This window comes from Plectropomus leopardus, chromosome 8 (assembly GCF_008729295.1).
Source record: "Plectropomus leopardus isolate mb chromosome 8, YSFRI_Pleo_2.0, whole genome shotgun sequence".
NCBI classification, from domain to species: Eukaryota; Metazoa; Chordata; class Actinopteri; order Perciformes; family Serranidae; genus Plectropomus; species Plectropomus leopardus.
The window spans coordinates 15,876,926-15,896,238 of record NC_056470.1 but is presented as its reverse complement, the minus strand read 5'-3'; the positions used below and the strand labels follow the sequence as shown (position 1 = coordinate 15,896,238).

Here is a 19,313-nt window from a genome sequence, read left to right as displayed (position 1 = left end):
ATCATTCTATCATTTATTTTTTCAGAAAGCTCTTAGTTTGTATTCACAGAGGCATTGTGATGTAAAACCCATGAATCCTGCAGAGAGGAAAGAGGCTGATTTGTGCTCTCATCTGCATGCCTAGACTGCCTCTCTGGAATAATAAATGAATTTCTATACATCCTGCACTGACGTCAATACTTGAGCCTTAAATGTTGCAGCAAATTTTCCTTTTTTTTACCTAGAGATTTGTTTTTGTAGTACATTAGATGTAAAGTGGTGTTTGCAACATTAAATGTTGATTTGATTTGATTATAATGATTTAAAGTCTCTCTCCTTCAATTTATTATTCTTTCCCCCTCTGAGATTTCTGCGACCCAGTGAGTTTGTTTTCCAAGAAGAGTTCTCACCGCAGGCATCTCTGTCCCTTCCTATCATACTGTCTCTTCCCTCACAGGCTTATGTAAAGTCACAATAATCAAATGATGAGAATGAATGTGATGTTAAGAATTTGCATTTCACACATTTCACATTCAGGGTGAGCCCCACAGAAGAGGAGGAAAACACAGTGATAGTGAAGTGTATTTTAATTATAGAGTCTCACCAGTACCCCATAAGCTGTAAGAGGTATTTGTACCTGACAGAATGACCTACTCCACATTTGATTACATTTATACAGGAAGTAGTTCATTCTGAAAGATATTTGTATTTGTGTTCTGGGTCTGCCACGGGGCCTCCTACTAGTCGGACGTGCCCGGAACACCTCGCCCAGGAGGTATCCTGGGATGCCCGAATCACTTCATCTAACCCTTTTTGATGTGAAGCAGCAGCGGCTCTACTCCAAGCTCCTCCCAGTTGTCTGAGCTCCTCACCCTATCACCCTAAGGCTGAGCCCAGTCACCCTGCAGAGGAAACTCATTTCGGCCGCTTGTGTCCGTGATCTCTCCCTTTCGGTCGCTACCCAGAGCTCATGACCATAGGTGAGGGTTGGGGCATAGATGGGCCAGTAAATTGAGAGCTTCGCCTTCCAGCTCAGCTCCTTACCATGACAGTCCGATGTAACTCCTGCATTACTGCGGACGCTGCACCAAACTGCTTGTCACACTCCATTCTACCCTCACTCGTGAACAAGATTGAACTCCTTTGCTTGGGGCAGCAACTCTTCCCCCAGCCAGAGGGGACAGTCCACGATTTTCTAGCAGAGAACCATGGCCTCAGATTAGAGGTGCTGACCCTCATCCTGACCGCTTCACACTCGGCTGCAAACCGCCCATGTGCATGCTGGAGGTCACGGTGTGATGAGACGAACAGAAACACATCATCTGCAAAGAACAGAGATGTTGAGATCCTGTCCCTGAAAATCACGAACAGAATCGTTGACAAGGGACAACCCTGACGGAGGCCAACACTAACTGGGAACATGTTTGACTTTACACTGAGTATGCAGACACAGCTCTCACTTTGGTCATACTTTGGTCATGCGACTGGATGGCCTCGTAGAAGAAACTTCAGCACCCAGTATTCTCACAGTACCCCCCACAAGACCCCCAATGGAACGCGGTCGTAGGCCCTCTCTAAGTCCATAAAACACATGAAGACTGGATGTGCAAACTCCCATACCCCCTCCAGCAGCCTCGAAAGGGTAAAGAGCTGATCCACCGTTCAATGACGAGGAAGAAATCCACATTGTACCTCTTGAATCCGAAGTTCAACAGTTGGTTGGAGTCTCCTTTCCAGCACCCTGGAGTACACTTTGCCAGGGATCCTGAACAGTGTAATACCCCGATAGTACGAGCACACCCTCCGACCACCAGCTCGGGCTGCCACTTTACAGGCACTGTACCCGACCTCCATGCAACATTGAACAGGCGTGTCAGCCAAGACAGCCCTACAATGTCCAGAGCCTTCAGCATCTCAGGGCGAATCTCATCCACACCTGGCGCCTTGCCTCTGAAGAAATCTTTGACCACCTCAGTGGCCTCTGCCAGGGATATGGGAAGGTTCCCCTGAGTCTTCAGAATCTGCCTCCTGAGCCCACAGGGTGTATTGGTAGTAATAGTAACAGTAACAGTATCATTGTCATTATTTTTTATTGCACAAGTCTATTTCTCACAAACATTTGTGTAATATTCCTTTTTAGCATTTACTTTTATTGTCACATCTACTGTAACCACAACTTTCCTCTCAGTCGGGTTGCCCACTCAGATTTGTGGTTGTCATGGCAACAGCAGAACTGCCGGCTGCTGTGTGTGTGTGTGTGTGTGTGTGTGTGTGTGTGTGTGTGTGTGTGTGTGTGTGTGTGTGGGGCAGGGGGAAGCCAAGCCCCTCCATCATCGCTGCAACTCATGCACGAGAACCTCTCGGAGTGGGCGGGGTGTGTTTCGCTGCAGAGGGATGCTCCGCAGCCCCACACTGGACCGACCAATACCTGCTCTCAGGCACGTAGCACACACACACACTCACACACACACACACACACACACTCACGTACGCACACTTGCGCTGACTGCAATAAAACCCCCTCCAGCTCACAGCATCTGCGCTACATCTCTTCCCTCTCCTCTCTCCTATCCTCCGTCTCTCTCACTCTGTAGCTCTCCGACGCTCAGTCCTCTGCAGCTCTGACTCACTCAGCTCTTCCTTCCCTTCCGTGCCAAGCTGAACTGCACAACCTCCGATCATGTCCTCCAACCTACCCCCAGGGACCACAACCGGGGCCAAAAGCAAGCCCCTCTCCCCCTTCAGAAAGCGGGGCAGCCTGCAGTATGCAGCCAGCACAGGTGAGTGGAGGGACCACGGGGATGGAGAGGGAGGATGGTTTATGTCTGTTTGTCCTGTAACAGAGAGACTCTTACATGAAAGGAGCCCGAGGTGCTGTGGCTCTGGACTGTGCATTGTTATATGAATTCTTACTTTTTGAAAGATTGTATTTCTGAATATTTATCAATGAAAGAAAGCACTCAGAAGAAGACTCAGGGTGCAGTACTTTTTCTCTGGGAGTTTGGGGAAATGCAAACCTGTTGATTAAGGAGGTGTAGCAGATGATGCTCTCTGTGAAGATTTCGGAATTCATACTCTGCAGTGTCATGTCAGTATGCTGGCTTCTGGCTTGTACTTTCAACCCTTATTTTCACTTGCATACTTGCATTCTGTAGCATCGGCAGGAAGTTAATTTGCAGTAGTTTCAGCCAGTGCTCTAGGCAAACATTTTGACATTACTGAAATGTTGCCTGACTTGTTCTGAGGTGATAACTCATACTTCATGAGTTTTCATGTTTTAATTAATGTCCTGGTGAACTTTTGGCTTGTGACACCCTTTCAAACATGTTTAAAGGTTAAAAATGTGACTTTATTTACATACACACCGGCTTTTCCCCAGCGATGTGTTGCAGACAAATGTGATGACAGTGTTTTCTATTCAGCCTGATGGCAGTGTGTGGCCTAGAGAGAATATGTAGGTTGGTACCTCAGGGACTTGATCCCCTACTGAATGAGAGGATTAGCCACCACTCTGATGTATGCACACATGGGTCGGCCTTTCATCCAAACTACAAAGAGTGTAGAGTGATCATATGAGGAAATACCACCCATTTAAACACCCCTCCCTCTGTTCAGCCCATGTCATCTCTCAATCTAAACTCATTTTCTCACAAATTCATATTAATATCAAGAATGTAGTGAGACATATGGGTGCGTTTGTATGAAGAAAATGACACCTGATTCATGATGTCTTGTCTGGGAAGTCTTGATATGTTGATTCTACTTGTGTTAAGAGCGGATGATAATATCTCCCTCTATTGGTAGTTTTTTTTAATATTAGGATTACATAACACATGCAGATCTAATAATAAGCCGCATCTTTAAAAATCACCCAGGTCATGTCACCACTTGGGGACACGTATGACCGACAGTGACACACTGTGGCATTACGATGGCTGTCAAGATGTTCAGAGATTGATTTCTAACCCTGACAAAAATGCAACAGCTGGAGGTCTGAATGATTCACCCACTCCCCTCCCTCCAATCAGGATGTTCTCTGTGATTACCCTCTTTTATAGTTCGTATTGTAGCCAACGGTGGTTATCACAAAGATTGCTCTGTGGGAGTAAATAGTCTCTGGAATAATGAAAGGCAGTCTTGGCTTTTGTATTCGACAGACAAATTTCTTGTTCTGTTTTTTAGAGGACTGTGCACACACTGTGCCTCAGGGATTTTATTTAGAATGTCCCTGCAGAAGCATATTGAGATCAAATTCACATTTTATGTTGTTAAAGTATCCTGGGACTGTCTGAGTGGCAAATATGACATTTAGGTGACTCATCATCTTTTGTTTTGTGTTTTTTAAAGGGCACAAATCTAGTTTTTGGCAGATTATACAGCACAGTCTGTGTAAACAGTAATATGTGCAGTGAAAGCAGGCAGCAGATACACAGTCATTTGACTGTACTTAGATAGGCTGTTTTGAATAATTGCCAGTGTTGTGTCTTTAAATGCTCAATGAATATTTAATAAAGCAATCCCTAATATTGAATCTGCTGCAGTTACTCATAACAGGATCATAAATTATTTAATGTCTGACACTTTCATTGCACTTGTCTGCCTTTAGATTGTCTAAATCGACACTCGTGTGGCTGGGGAGCTTTATCTTATTAGATTGTTTCAGTGAGAATCTTGAACCTTCGATCCAGTCTAATGTGCCGATTGATCAGCCGAGTGGAATAGATGTGGAAGCTTGCAACATCATCTAATCAGCAATAAATTGCTTTCTCTAAAGGTTATAAATCCCCTGTGTACATTATATACTGTTCCAGCCCAGTTGTCTCCTGTGCAGTTATCATGTGAAGAGCAGAGGCCCAGTGTTGTCCATATTTAGCACATTATTGCAGGCTTTGTGGAGTGAACTCTGTGTAGAGCAGCAGTGTGTGAATCACATCTCTGGCTGTGAGAAGGTGGTTCTGAGATTAGAGCACCACCCCCTCACCAGTTAGCCTATTCTATGCTGTTTTACACTTGTTGAACAACTTAAATCAGAAAAAAATCATAAAAAATTTATGTTGCAGTAAATTTGTAACACCCATTGCACAGCCATAATTACATACACTAATTGCAAAGACACAACCTGTCTTGGAAAATACAATCATAATAATTATAAATTTTATCATAAAGCAATTTTCAAACAAATTTACAAAGTACATTACAAATATATAAACAGATAAAGACACTGACATAATATCTATTAACAAGACCACAGACAACTGTATTTCTCTCAAGGGAAAAAAATATGAAATTATTGTGCAGCAATTGCAAAACAAAGGTAGAAGACTGCAGATAAAAAGCAATACAAGGACTAAAATAACAGTCTAAAAGTAAATGTAAAGCTAAATTTAAATCTAGATGAGAGTAGAGTGCAAAATATAAAGAAATATTTTTTTTAAAAAAAAAGCAAAAGAAAAACCCAACGCTAACATGAAAGTAAGACGCAATCCAAAACATATAGTGAACAGTATAATAAAACAAACAGGTTACTAGTATGAATAATAAATGAAGTATCGTTGCTTAAAAATATGCTTGTAAGTGTCAGATCTGAGGTACAAGTAACAAATATTTTATCCTATATATATATATATATACACACACACACACACACACACACACACACACACATATATACACACACATACATATATATATATATTATATATATATATATATATATATATATTTATATAAAGAAAAAAGAAAATTAAATTAAATTAAATAAAAGAAATAAAAGTTTAAAAAGTAAAAGTACACATTATACAACAGAGGGGCTCCTGCCAGTGTTATATTTTGTAATAATGTATTAAATTTTAGATTATTATTATTATCACTGATGCATTAATGTGTAAGCAGCATTGTAATTTTATAGCTTTATATATTGTTGCTTAGTTAACATGTATTAATCTATCATGTTTTATAAACAGACGATATGTTTTGAATCTAAAATTGTAATCTGCAAAGTAACAAGTAAGAATGGCTGCCAGATAAATGTTGTAAAGTAAAAAAGTATAATGTAAGTATAGATTTACTTTCCAGCTAAGTAGACAAGCAACACTGCAATAACAGAAAATATGAAATACCGTGATTTACAATCAGAGGGAATCATCAGGAAGTTGATGATGGACCTTTGAACACATTGTACTTCGCCCACATAGTGTTCACGCCTCCGTTATTCTTCCTGTCATCGTTATGTGGCCAAATAGTTGGGGTCTGTGCCATGAACAAATAAGCAATAATTAAATGTCAAGCCCCGTCTCTCCCCATAGTAATGCAATCTGTATGAATAATGATTGACTTGGAACTCCCACCCAGACACACCTTCTTACGATAACCTTTACTGAGTCACTCCTCGTGTGCATCAACTGTTTTTTAGTTGTCTGCATCTCTGCTGCTCATTTGACGCAACATCTGACCTATAAGTGGTCTCATGGACTTGTGCCCTGTGGGTGCGACCACCTCTTATTTTATTGTTGCTCCTCCTCAATGGTGTGGTGATGCAGGAGTTATAGAGATAACTGATGCCAGCTCCTGCACAAGCAACACATCGACCTTAGGAGAGCCAGAGCCTTGTTTGAAAGGTAAAGTGCATGCTGCTGGGGACGTAATCTGAAATGAAAGCAAATGTCTCATGGATAAAATATTGCGGTGTTTTATCTATTCGCTCCTTTTATTCAGTTTTGGAGAGTAACTATGTACGTATACTTAAATCGGGGTGTCCAAACTTTCTTGAATGGGGGCCAGATTAGATAACATGAAAATACCTGGAGGCCAGCAGCTTCTCGCATAATATGAGATATTTTTTTTAAATTAAATACAAATGACACAAATGCAACTGTTTCATTTTTTTAGTTCAACTTTCCACCCCTCCTGAAAGCGGAGGCCCTCGCTGTCAACTTCATGCGTCTTTGCCGTGCCCATGTCTGTTACCTTGCAGAAAATATCCGGTGTCAGGTACCCGTTACTTTGCTTGTTTACCGTCTGTTTATGAAAACACATTAGTTTCACCTACATAGTTACTACTTGATGCATGTCTAAAATCAAATGCAAATCTGTTAAATTACAGAATTTAAAATTACCTGGATGATCGGTGCTGCATCCATATTTTTGGGCCCACAGAGCACCAGTTAAGCGCTCTGCTATCTTGAATGGTGATAAAAATGTTTTTACTGTGTGGCTCTTGTAGTTTTTGTTTCCTCTAGACAAATGTCAGCAGACAGAATGGATAAGATCCTCAGAGTAAAATGAATTATTTCATGGCGGTCTTAAAGCTGAAAAATTTATCCACTGTAGATCTCTGGTAGAAAGTCTTTTTAGGTCCATGATGTCACATTATGTGCTTAAAGGTTGTAATTCCACTGTTTGGGCACTACAGAAAATGGCCTCAAAGCCTGGTGTAGTCTTTACTCAACTACATTTATCTTAAAACTAGTTACTATTTCCTTTCAGATATGTTTTTGTAGAGCTACAACAATTAGTCCATTAATCAATTCGTCAGTCGACACAAAATTAATTGGCAACTATTTTAATAATTGACTATTTCAATTTCATTATTTCAGTTATTTTTCAAAAAGATGCTAAATGTTAAGTGGTTCAAGCTTTTCAGTCTGAGAATTTGCTACTTGTCTTTGTCTTAAGTGACAATTATAAATCTTCCAGACTTGTTGGTCTGAAATCCCACCCAGAAAATTCCTGAATGTAATTCTAAGAAATTATGAATGCTGTTTTTCCCATTTAGATTAAGAGATGAATCTATCAAATAATCAGTAAGTTAACTGATGATTAAATTAATCATTAGACAAAACATGTCATAATGTCATAAAATATGATATATCACTGAATATGAAATCACCACATGAAGCAGGTTAAATTGGCTCCATGTCAACCAAATGTAAAATGAAGAGGCATTTAATGTTAAATGTATCACAATAATAATGTAATAAAATAATGTATTTTTTATAAACCTCTGAAAGGGATAAATGGTGAGTACTTCTACTTTTCATGTGTATATTTTACTTATATGCTTTTACTTTAGTAACACTTGGAGTGCAGGACTTTTGAATTTACTCTAATAATAATTTTAGTTTGGGTTTGCCAGTCTCTAGAGTTTTATTTGTTCTTCAACTGAACGCCTTTCATGACGAGCTTGATTTGTGTGTGATGCAGCGTTTGGCCATTAGAGGGAGCCTGGCCTGAATAAATGCTGCTAATGAATCAATGAACAGCAGTCCTGTTTATTGTGCTCTTGGGGCAACATCAATTTGATTAGTTATCTTGAAAGCAATTTTGGCTTTAAGTGCCTTGAAATGAAACACAGTGATTTAACCTTGAGAGGCAGAGCGGTAATTTGCTTGTGGTCAGATTGTGTTTGACTCTCTGTAGTGCTCACAGGGTTTTTTCCTTGCGGTTTGTCAGCAATGATTTTTAAACTGGATTGCTCCAGCATCTCTCTTCATAAGCTTGTAAGGAGGATAAACGTGTGTTCTGTTTGCTGCATATGATGTTCTGACTGTCTGGAGATTTTTAGCCATTGGTTTGTATTTCCATACAGTTGTAGCTCTATGTGTATTATATAGAGTATTATGAAAATTCTGATAAAATGCTCAGGGTCCTTAAATAAAAAAAGCACTTTCTTTTTGCTTCATATATTATTGGTTAAAGAGTAAGGCTTGCAATATTCTATTGTATTTTTCAATAGTGCATTGTAATTTTCTTACTGTCAACAAATCTTATAAAAAGACCCAAACAGCAATCAATTGATGTGGTATTGTCTGTGTAGCCAAAGCCAAATATAGCTTTCCTCTCTCTCACAGACCTCTGCTGTTGTCACATCAAAGAATGTTGCACTGGGGGACATCTTCTTTCATAACAATGACCCTGAAAACTGTAGTTTATTTTGACTCCATCTGACACACTGTGCTGCTGCTGCTGTAAATACTCACTAGCATACAAAAAATGGTCCCAAACAAATTCACTATTTACTTATTTTTTAGACAAAGAAATCTGCCTTATTTATATGAAACGTTAAGAAAACAGCACAAATGCTTGAAGAAGATACTGTGTTGGGGTCGTAAAAGGTGAAGACTTCTTATTAAACTTTAAGTTCCAGGTTAAGCAACTTAAGTTGAACTCTTGACAGTGTTGAGCAAGAGAAGATAAGGCATGCGGCACAAACACTTTACACAAGATGATGTTGATTGTGCTCTTTTACTTATTGGTTGCAAATTTGTGGAATTCAGTCTTTGCTAGCAACAGATTCAATCAATATATTTCTTCTATAAGGCTTGTAACGCTCAGAAAAACCTCAGCTAGGCACTCTGTAAAGGGCATATTTTTAAAAATCTTTCTGGAGGTCAGGAACTTTGAATAAATCACTCATCGTTTTGATCTGCCATGACTGGAAGTTTTGACTCGGATCTTAAAGTCTAGGTGAAGTCGTATCACGAATTTTCTCTCAACAAATTATACATGTTAGAAAATACTTGTTGAAAACATGTAAAAAGACTGGGAACTGAAAAGCACTAAATTATGGAGTTAGACTGACCCTATCTCTGTGTCTAGGAGTTTTTGGGCAGGCCTGAAATCGTGGCTCGATGATGCACAGGATCGATCCATAACATAACTGACTTCCCTACTGTATAAAAACTACATTACTACTAATGTAAGCGCGCATAGCATTAATGTCCTCTTGTTAATCCCCCTTTGTGTGAGCTACAATAAACATCTCTTAGCTGTTTTACGTATAAAGAAATACACAAATAAACCTCTTTGTGAAATGCCACAAGCATATAGATGCAAGAATAATATTTGTTACTAATATAACCTTCAGTCTTTCAGCCCAAATTAGTTACCCAGTTCCTGCTCACTGCTACGGGTGTGTGCTTTGTTCTAATGTTGATTGCTGAGTTTGTTGCTTCACATCGATCATCGCTTCAGTTCCTTAAGTGGACACAGTGTTTCTTTTTTTTTTTACGTTCTTGAAACCTAATTATATTTACCCGCCGATTTTTTTAAATCATTGAAATTTGGCTTAGTGGTTAATAGTACATCTTTCTATGATGTAACAAACTCAGAACACATTATTTTAGCATTTAGAATTCAACAGAAATAAAATTTCAGTCCAGTGAAATCCTGAAACATTTTTGCAACTCGAATATGCAGCTGTTGCTGTTATCCATAGCAAATTTACGCTCAGTGTAGGAGTAGAATAACAGGAGAGATGTGACTGCAGACACAATGACAGATTTCACAAATCTTTCTGTTATGAAACTGCATCAGTTTACTGAATTATTAATGTGTAATATCATCATTTTCAGCATACAGACAGCCCTGTGTTTATAGCATGGGAAAAGCATGTTCCAGAAATTACTGCTGCAACCGTAATGGGGACAACGTGCTGGCCCTTTAATTTCATTCATGTGAGAGGACATGGAGGCAAGGTCTCATTTATTAGACAGTCATCTCCTTCAGACTGCCGCTATTCATACAGCCAAAAAAAAAAGACCATGACATCTCAAACCTTAATGCTGAGCGAGCACAATTTTATTCGCACATACACAGACGACACAAACATCCAAAACACATGGTCCCCTCAGCAAAACACAGCACACTAGATAACATAGAGGACAAGGGGGTGCTGCCGCAGAAACTCACATCAGGAAAACCCACATCAGCTGAAGATATACGACATCTCCCCCCGCCTCCTCTGCCTCCTGTGGTACGTTCCACATAGATGTCAGAGGCATTTAAATGAGGAGGATCAGCTCCAGAGGCAGCTAGTGCAGCGACAGCTGGCCTGAACCAGGAGGCAGACAGAGCAGAGGGGGGTCACACACTGGGATGTGAGGGGGAGTTCATGGATCTGCTGGACCAGCTCTTTGTATGTATGACAGGGACAGATTAAGGGATCAGAGGAGATGACTCTTTGACTCTGTGAGTGTGTTTATGTGAGAGCGTATGTGTGTGTTTGTGTGTTTTGCCAGTTTTGTCATTTGATTGAGTGTTTGAAGTGTTTCTTTCTTGTTTCTCTCCAATCCCCCCTCCTATCATGTTTAACCGTCTTGAAAGGACAGCAAATGTCATCCTGGGCCATTTGCTGTTTGGCATGCTCCATCTCCCTGCCAGGACAGCCTCTCTCCCTCTCTCTGTCTCTCTCTCCTCTCTCAGCCCTGCTAGCTGCTGGTTAACGCAGGCTCTGAGGAGACAGGTATGCTCAACTAACCTCATCCTGTGCAAAAGCACAAATAACGCTCTCCCCCTCTCCCCCTCTAACCCTCCCCCCTTTTCCCTTTCCCTCTTTTACACTCAGAGCCACTCTCCTCTGCCTGTCCCTTGACGGCTTTGTGTAATAGCCCTGAGCAGTGCTGTCTTTAGTGTGCTGAGGAGAATGTGTGTCAATTGATTGCCCCACAAACTGGCTTTCTCGTGTCTTTTGGAGATGGTGTAAAAGGTGCAACTGTGCACAAAGAAGCAGAGCAGATCGATCAATTGTTCTGACTACACCTGCAACTGTGGGATCTGATTTGATCGAGAGGGTTGTTTTCAAGGCTGGCGGGCATCCTGCCTTTATATTTATAGCATTTCTTTATGGTTCAAGTGAGAAGGCTGCCGGCAGTAAAAAAAAAAACACAGGAAAGGAGTTTCTACTTGAATACCAGCACCATCCTGCAGATGAGCAGTTCATGATGCTGCGGAGACTGAACCAAAGATTTTGATTACACTTCATTGAGAGAAGTCAGCTGTTCGATGCAGACCCATTGAGAGATGCTAGAGAAGTAAGCATCCTTCCTTTTAGAGGAGCAGAGGAGTGCGTTAAATCCTACTGCATTCTCTGTGCAATGCACTTGTGTTTGTCCTTTGGACACATATGTGATAGTGAGCAATCAGGTTTCATTTATTTGCTCAACTGTGTGTCAGAAGTATTTTCTTGTGTGACACTGGGGTGTTAAGAAAGGTCACATTTTTCTTTCTAATTTTACGTAAATGTTAGTTGTGCAAGCCAACCTGCTTTGATTTAATATTTCAACACAGAAAGACAATGGATGTTGACTATATTTTAAATGTCTGATGATATTAAATTCCATGTTGCATGGATGTGAATATTATGACATTTTTTTAGATGTTTGGTTTTGTCCTCCTTAACTTACAACTAAATGTTGTTATTCTATGTAACGAATACGTTGTCATGAGATGTTTGGAAGATGTTAGATTTCACTCAACAACACCAACTTAAAAGCAACAAAATATCAACGTCATCTTTCATCAGTATCCTACATTAAAATGACTTTTGCATTTTATGTTGTCTTGACATTGAATTTTGGTCACCTGACCTAACAACCTAAAATCAACCAAGTATGCATGTAACTTTGGCTGTGCCTGCTGGACTGGGTATTGAACACTGATTATTTTTTGTATGCCCAAAGCATAAAGTATCAAAAACTCTTAAATACTAACAGCTGTCTTTAAATACCTGGTATAATTTGTCATCTTTAGGGCTCCTGAATGAAATCAAAATATAGCCAGTTTCACATCATTTAAAATACCTTTACACCTTTTACAACTTGTAACATTGAGACCTTTGCCTTTGTTGGATACATTTAGAAGGGTGCTTGCAGAACAGCCAATCAGATCTGATATTTTGTGTGTCAAAGTGGAAAACATTATTCAAAATAAGGTACTGAAAAGAGTATGGTTTTATTATCTGTACTTAAACTGAGGTGGTATATCAGCACCAGTATTGACAAATTTCAAATGATACCCAATCTTACTCAGAATGAACCTCCGGTGCGGCTTTGTTTATATTGACATTCCTGCTGCAGCACTGACGCATGTGAGCTGTGAGTAAGTAGTGGTTTCTCACTGTGAGACATTTGCCACAGAGTCTGTGAGTCACTGGCATTTCTTTTGGGCTGAGTACCAAATTTGCATAGTCAATGGGAGCAGGTAGACAGCGGTTGATGACGCATGACCTGTCTGATGGTAGAAAACGGAGATAGGTGGGGGTAAAAGAAGAGGAAATGTATATGCAGGGATTCTTGTTGTCTGACAAAAAAGTAGATGAAGTTCCACATGATGTCCCCTTAGCGCTGACCTCTCAATCCCCTCTGGCCTGTGTAGGCTTCAGATAACTTTCCACATGTAATCTCATCCCTGAGGACCTTTTACGCCACACCATCCGGTTTGAGTTAGATCGCAGTTGGGCCTCTCTGTACTCTGTATTGCTGCTGAAATATGCATGCAGTGGAAGTCCCTCTGCAAGCTGATACTATTTGACCTCTTTTTGAGACTGTGGAAGATGATGTGTTGCATTATCTTTGATTTCACATGTTTTACTCATGTTGCATTCACCACTCATGCTGCTTTCCTCCTGCTCCTATTAGGTCAATCAAAGCTTCAGCCAACTAGATTATTTGGTGTACGCTCAAGTGAAACATGGCCGACTTTTATTTCTGAGTGGTTTGCTCTCAAACTGTGGGGGGGATGAGTTGTTATGTAACCATAGATGCTACCGATCCAAATATAGCAGCCATTAGGGGATTAGCTGCGGGCCCAGTAGGCTTGGCTAGGGTCGGCTTTGCTGCAGCCCAGCATGGATGTTTTTGCCGCTGGTCACCTTCTGCCCTCCACACCAGTGTCCGCTATTATCACAGCAGATGATGTGCACCCTAACCGACAGTGGAGATCTTACCCAGCCGTTGCACAGACGTACTCCTCTCTGTCACCGGAGGAGCGTCTATGGCTTGACTTTGTGGACAGTGTGAAAGAGACTGGAGGACAGTCTGGCAACACAGCATGTGTTCTCATTTTTATTTATTCAAGCTGGCTTTACGTTGAATGAAGTTACAATGGTATTATTTATTTAACAAATGTGTCCAGTGAAAGTTCTTCCCCGATGTTTGCAGATGATGCAATTTTTTATTTTCTTTTTTGCATTTAAATTTTTACAAGGGCTGCAACTAGTGTTGCAAAATGGTTCAAAATAAATCTGTTGTCAATAAATACTGAAAAATACAACTCGTGACAAAACTACAGACACCCTCAAAGGCATGTGAGAAAAAAGCATTCTGGTGATCTATTCTATAATATTGTTATTAGATGTAATTAAATATTTTCTGTCCTGCGACAGTAGGTGAAATAAGTTTTTGCCAGAGTGATCTTTTTTAAGTTCCTTAATTTTTTTTCATCTGTGAAAACTGGTGAAAAATTGGTAAGTTTTTTTTTATTATTTTGGACTAAAAAAGACATGACATTATGTTATTTTATACACATCCTAACATACCTTGTGTATACGGTACATGGAAAAATTAAAACTCATCTGGAGGAAAACATGACTGCTTTAAGTCATATTTAGAATATGTGGTATTGGTGCACTGCCTCTAGTGGTTGAAATGAGTGTTACAAAAACAAACACTTGAAAAATGATCCTGTCTTTCAAAAACAGTCACCTGCCTGAACCTTTTTTTCACCTGTTATACATTTTGTTTTTTTAAAAAAAAAGGAAACTTATTTTTTAACCTGCTCTTCAGTCATAAACACAGAAGAGAAAATTATTTAGATCAGATTTAGAAAACTGATCATCAGGATTTTTTCCTCACTTGCCTCTCAGGGCCTAAAAAGCACATTCACTGGAGACTAATGTCACAGCTACAACTTGTCATTGCTATGATGACAGCTTAAGGTGGACAGAGTGCATTGATTATGTTAGTAAGTGATCAATCACTGTCTAAATCCACGGTTCCTTTTCACTCATAGTTAACAAATTCATATAGACTTTACATATTCTGAAACATTGTGTAACATTTTCAAAACAAATTGTTATAATCCCAATCTGTTCAAATTCGTGCAGTGCCTTTTTTATTTCAGAAATGTATAATTAATATTTGTATAAATGTTTTCCAAATATGTACCTTTATGTATCATATACAATCGAGAGAGGAAAATATTTCAGGCAGTTTCGTGTATTATTTTTAAACTGCGTCACAGATAAACTGTTGAAATGTCGAGGTGATCTCCTTTGACATTTAATTTTGTTGTTCTCATCCTTTACATCATGTTTGATTTTAATTTACTCAGACTCAAAGCTCAGTGTTGGCGCTCAACTTTTCAGCCTTTAAAATGTCAAAGCATGAGCCCACTTAAATATTTAAACACTAATGAAGTTTGTTTCTTCCCATGTTTGCCAAAGTGTTTCAGCCCAAGATACTTGTGTATGTATTCGACGTCTTGTGGCGCAGGCAAACTTTTGTTGAGTGGGATGTGTTGATTGGACGGTGTTAAGCAGAAGGTGATAAACAACATGGTGAGTTGTAGTGATTACACCATCATGTCTGTTCTCTTTATAGCCACTATTCTGTCTGCCTCTTCAAGTGCTTTTGTACCTTTTAGTGAAGCTTTTTGTTGAGTCCTCATCGGCCCAGTTAATTGGCCTCTCTGGTCTCCTTTACTGTCCCTGTAGAGCAGACCAACTCAGACATGCTGTGTTAAATAAATCAGACTCTTAATTTAGACGGACACAGTAGTACAAAGACTGCAGGTATCCTACAGTATGACCTTCCTGTGTGTATGGTCTATAAATGCTGACGGACGACAGGCCCGATGACACTCTAGCACACACAGGATGAAATATTCACCAGGGTGATGAATATTTCAGTGGCAGGTGCGTCGTTTGGAGGGGAAAGATTAATATCATTGCAGACAGACTGCTAAATATACACTGGGGGGGCGCACAAACACACACAGCAGTGAAGGCATTGTTTCTCCTCACTGTTGCCAAACATCTCTGTTTCCGCACCGCTGTTGACAACCTTCCCTCTGAGCATCCACTCACCAGCCGTCCTCGTCCCATTTCTTTTTTTCAATCACCATCCCCCTTTTTCTCCCTTCTTTCCATGACAACTGGGTTTGTATAAAACTTGAGTCTTGCAGTGGCAACAATGGAGGGTATTAGCCGGTGTATGTGCTGATGGGCTCTGCACCTGAATGGTCCATTGTGTCTCGAGGCATAAACAGCCGCTGAGCTCAGACCTCCACTGTTGTGTAAAGTCCCACTGACGGAGGAACAACAAGCCTCTGCAGACTGTTTTGGTCGCTGTGACTTAATTTTATGTTAAAAGTAAGCAAAACAATTAAGCCAGAGTACTCTAATCAAACTGATTTAGTTAAGCTGATTCATATTCATATGAAGAACACTTTTCCATGCCGGGTGAAATGAGAAGACTTCTGCTATTTTTATCAGGGTTGATAATCTTATTGACAGTTAATAGGATGCAGCTGCTGCAAGCAAACTGATTCATGAGCTGTCTGAACTGAAATTAGTTGCTGTGTGTCTCTAGAGCTACTGAAGGTAGGGGTTATTTGTCTGACTATAATTAGAATATACTGAGACCTTAAAGGGACAATATAACCTAAAACCAAAAATACATATTTTCCCTCAAAAAATACACTTGAAAAACTCAATAGCTATGTCTTTTTCCATGAATCATTGCCTGGTTACTCAAGATAATCCACAGACCTTGTTTTGAGCAGCTTCATGTAGGAACTATTTTCTTTCCACTGAACTACACCCGCCAACAGTATCACTGTGCAGAGGGAAGCAAATCTACTGCTACTGCTTAGCACTTAGCACTTAGCTAATATTACAGCTCAGCTGAGGAGGATGCCATTAATGTTTACATGCACTGTCACGAGCACGAGCCTCTTGTCCATGAGTGGATACACGCTTCCCTCTGCACAGTGATACCGTTGGCGGGTGTAGTTCAGTGGAAAGAAAATAGTTCCTACATGAAACTGCAACAAGGTCTGTGGATTATCTTGAGTAAACAGGTCATGATTTCTGCAAAGAGACATTAATGTTGACTTTTTCAAATGTATTTTTTTCGGCACGTTTAGCACCACAAGCCATCCAGTTCTATTATATTGGAGAGAAAGCAAACATCTCTATGGCTCATATCGCCAACACTCACACCAAACAATTTAGACTGATAAATAAGATTACAGGTAAGAGAAAAATGTAGGTTTTTTTTATTTTGGGGTGAACTGTCCCCCTGATGTACTGAGCCTCACATTAAGGCCTGGATTATTCTTGGGAAAGACAATCTTTATTACTTCCAAAGATACATAATTTCCTGACACATTTTATGATTTCTCTCCCTCTTTCTCTGCTTCTTTATCTCCAGCTGATCTCCGTGGCGCCCGCCACCTCCTCACTACCCAGCATTCCTTGCCTGGGATCCCTGTGGCCTTAAAACAATCCATTGACCTGCGTACATCTATGGACGGGAAGTACAAGGAGATTGCTGAGGTCAGTAATTATGATCTACTTTAAACTGACATGAGGTCCAGATGTGTAGAAATTCATATTTTGTTTTCTGTCTGTGTGAAGGAGCTGTTCTCCCGCACTCTGGCAGAGAGTGAGATGCGCAGCGCCCCCTATGAATTTCCTGAAGATAGTCCCATTGAACAGCTGGAAGAGAGACGTCATCGACTTGAGCGACAGATCAGCCAAGATGTAAAGTAAGTGCAGAGAAAGTAAAGAGGAGGGACAAACACATGTGAGTGTATTTGCAGCCAAACTCTGATCTGATAATCCCAAACTATGATGAACATCTCTGTGCTCAGGTTTGAACCCGACATCCTCCTACGAGCCAAACAGGAGTTCATGAAGACTGACAGCGCCACAGATCTTGAGTGAGTGTGTCACCTGGCCACAGACATTATCCAGCATGTGTATCTAAAATGACCAAAAGCAGTAATTTTCTTTTAATCTTTTAAAAGATACATGAAGGAGCAGAGTCAAGCACCCGACCTGCAGGAGAGAGAGCTGGTTCCAGAGAGAGAGTACCAGCGAGTCTCTATTTCTGGAGAGGAGAAATGTGGGGTAAGTCAGAGTCCCAGTAATGCATGAAGAATTAGAAAAGAAATAAAATGATATCTTAGGTGAAACACTTTTTTTTAATATGTTTTACAACTAAATAACACTTCCTCTCTGAAAAAGACACCTTATTTTTTCTGTCCTCATTCATTTTTATTCTATTGTTCTTCCATCAAGGTTCCCTTCACAGATCTGTTGGATGCAGCCAAATGTGTGGTTAAGGCTCTGTTCATCAGACAGAAGTATATGGGTCTGTCGCTGCAGAGTTTCTGCAGAACCACCGCTCGTTATCTTCAGGAGCTGAGTGAGAGACCTCTGGACTTAGATATCTATGAGGAGGAGATCCCAGAGACCGCAGTCACTGCAGGTACACTCACGTGGACACATCTAAAACCACCAAACTGATCTCTTAATATAATGCACAGTAAAAAACATTCATGCATATCACAAACAAATCATAGGCCCTGATTTGTACTGATTAGTAGAGGGAAAATTATTCCCCCTACAATTCTGATTAGTAGACTGATTGAATCATTATTGACTGATTGATCTTCATGTTTTAGCTTCTCAGATTTGAGAATTTGCTGCTCCTCTACGTTTACATGTACAAAATATTCTGGTTTTGCCCTAATTCTGAAGAAGACATTCTTACCATTGTAGTCTTTGTTTTCTATCATTGTAAACTGAATATTTTCTGAGTTTGAAAAAATCACAATGTGTCTTCTCCAAAACACACAGATATCATATGAGGAGAACAAAAAAACAATTAAGTCAAAAAATCGAAATGACGATTGACATAATAACTATTCCTATTACTCAAACAGAATTAGCAATCCCATGTTGATATGGGAATGTAATTCATGTCCAATATCATGTACCATTCTCTCACATTAAGATATAAATGGGCACACCCACAGATTCACTATCCATCTGTCACACACCCCTAACCGACAGTCACAATGTGCAGTCTGTTAAAAGCAGACGTAAGTTGCATGTGTGTTCCCGCCTCGTTCAGAGCCGTGACACAGTGCGACATTCTGTTTCCTCTCAGATGCCACAGTGCACCCACCTGTTTCTGAAACACACCCCTATGAGAACCAGGACCCTGCCAGCATGCCCCATGACATGGGTTACGGCTGCAAGATGGTGGATGGTGTCATGCATGTGTACACCACAAGGAACATTATGGAAAAGTGAGATATTTATGATGAATCACTTGCATGCTTTACCCTGTCGTCCTTGCTGTCTGTTTTTAGCCTTGGTTCACACATTTTATTGGCAGCAGAGAGTTTTCTGCTTAATTTTGATATTGCTAACAGGAGCACAGAGCTGGAGCTGCCTTATCCAGACCTGCAGGAGTACATCGCTGATATGAACGTCATGATGGCCCTCATTATCAACGGACCAGTGTATGTTTCGTTATTTTTAT

The 19,313-nt window shown here is 40.2% G+C and overlaps 1 protein-coding gene across 2 annotated transcripts in view; it reads left to right on the top strand.

Annotated features, from left to right (window-relative positions):
* Positions 1–2,477: 2,477 nt before the first annotated feature.
* The window catches only part of ampd2b (adenosine monophosphate deaminase 2b), a 61,570-nt gene continuing 44,734 nt past the window's right edge, over positions 2,478–19,313 (top strand). For both annotated transcript variants that reach the window (XM_042491248.1, XM_042491250.1), the window contains exons 1-8: positions 2,478–2,759; positions 17,190–17,314; positions 17,396–17,526; positions 17,632–17,700; positions 17,788–17,890; positions 18,062–18,251; positions 18,936–19,077; positions 19,204–19,293. In XM_042491248.1, coding sequence (XP_042347182.1) covers positions 2,660–2,759; positions 17,190–17,314; positions 17,396–17,526; positions 17,632–17,700; positions 17,788–17,890; positions 18,062–18,251; positions 18,936–19,077; positions 19,204–19,293 — 950 coding nt within the window. In that variant the 5' untranslated portion in view covers positions 2,478–2,659. The remainder of the gene's footprint in view (positions 2,760–17,189; positions 17,315–17,395; positions 17,527–17,631; positions 17,701–17,787; positions 17,891–18,061; positions 18,252–18,935; positions 19,078–19,203; positions 19,294–19,313) is intronic.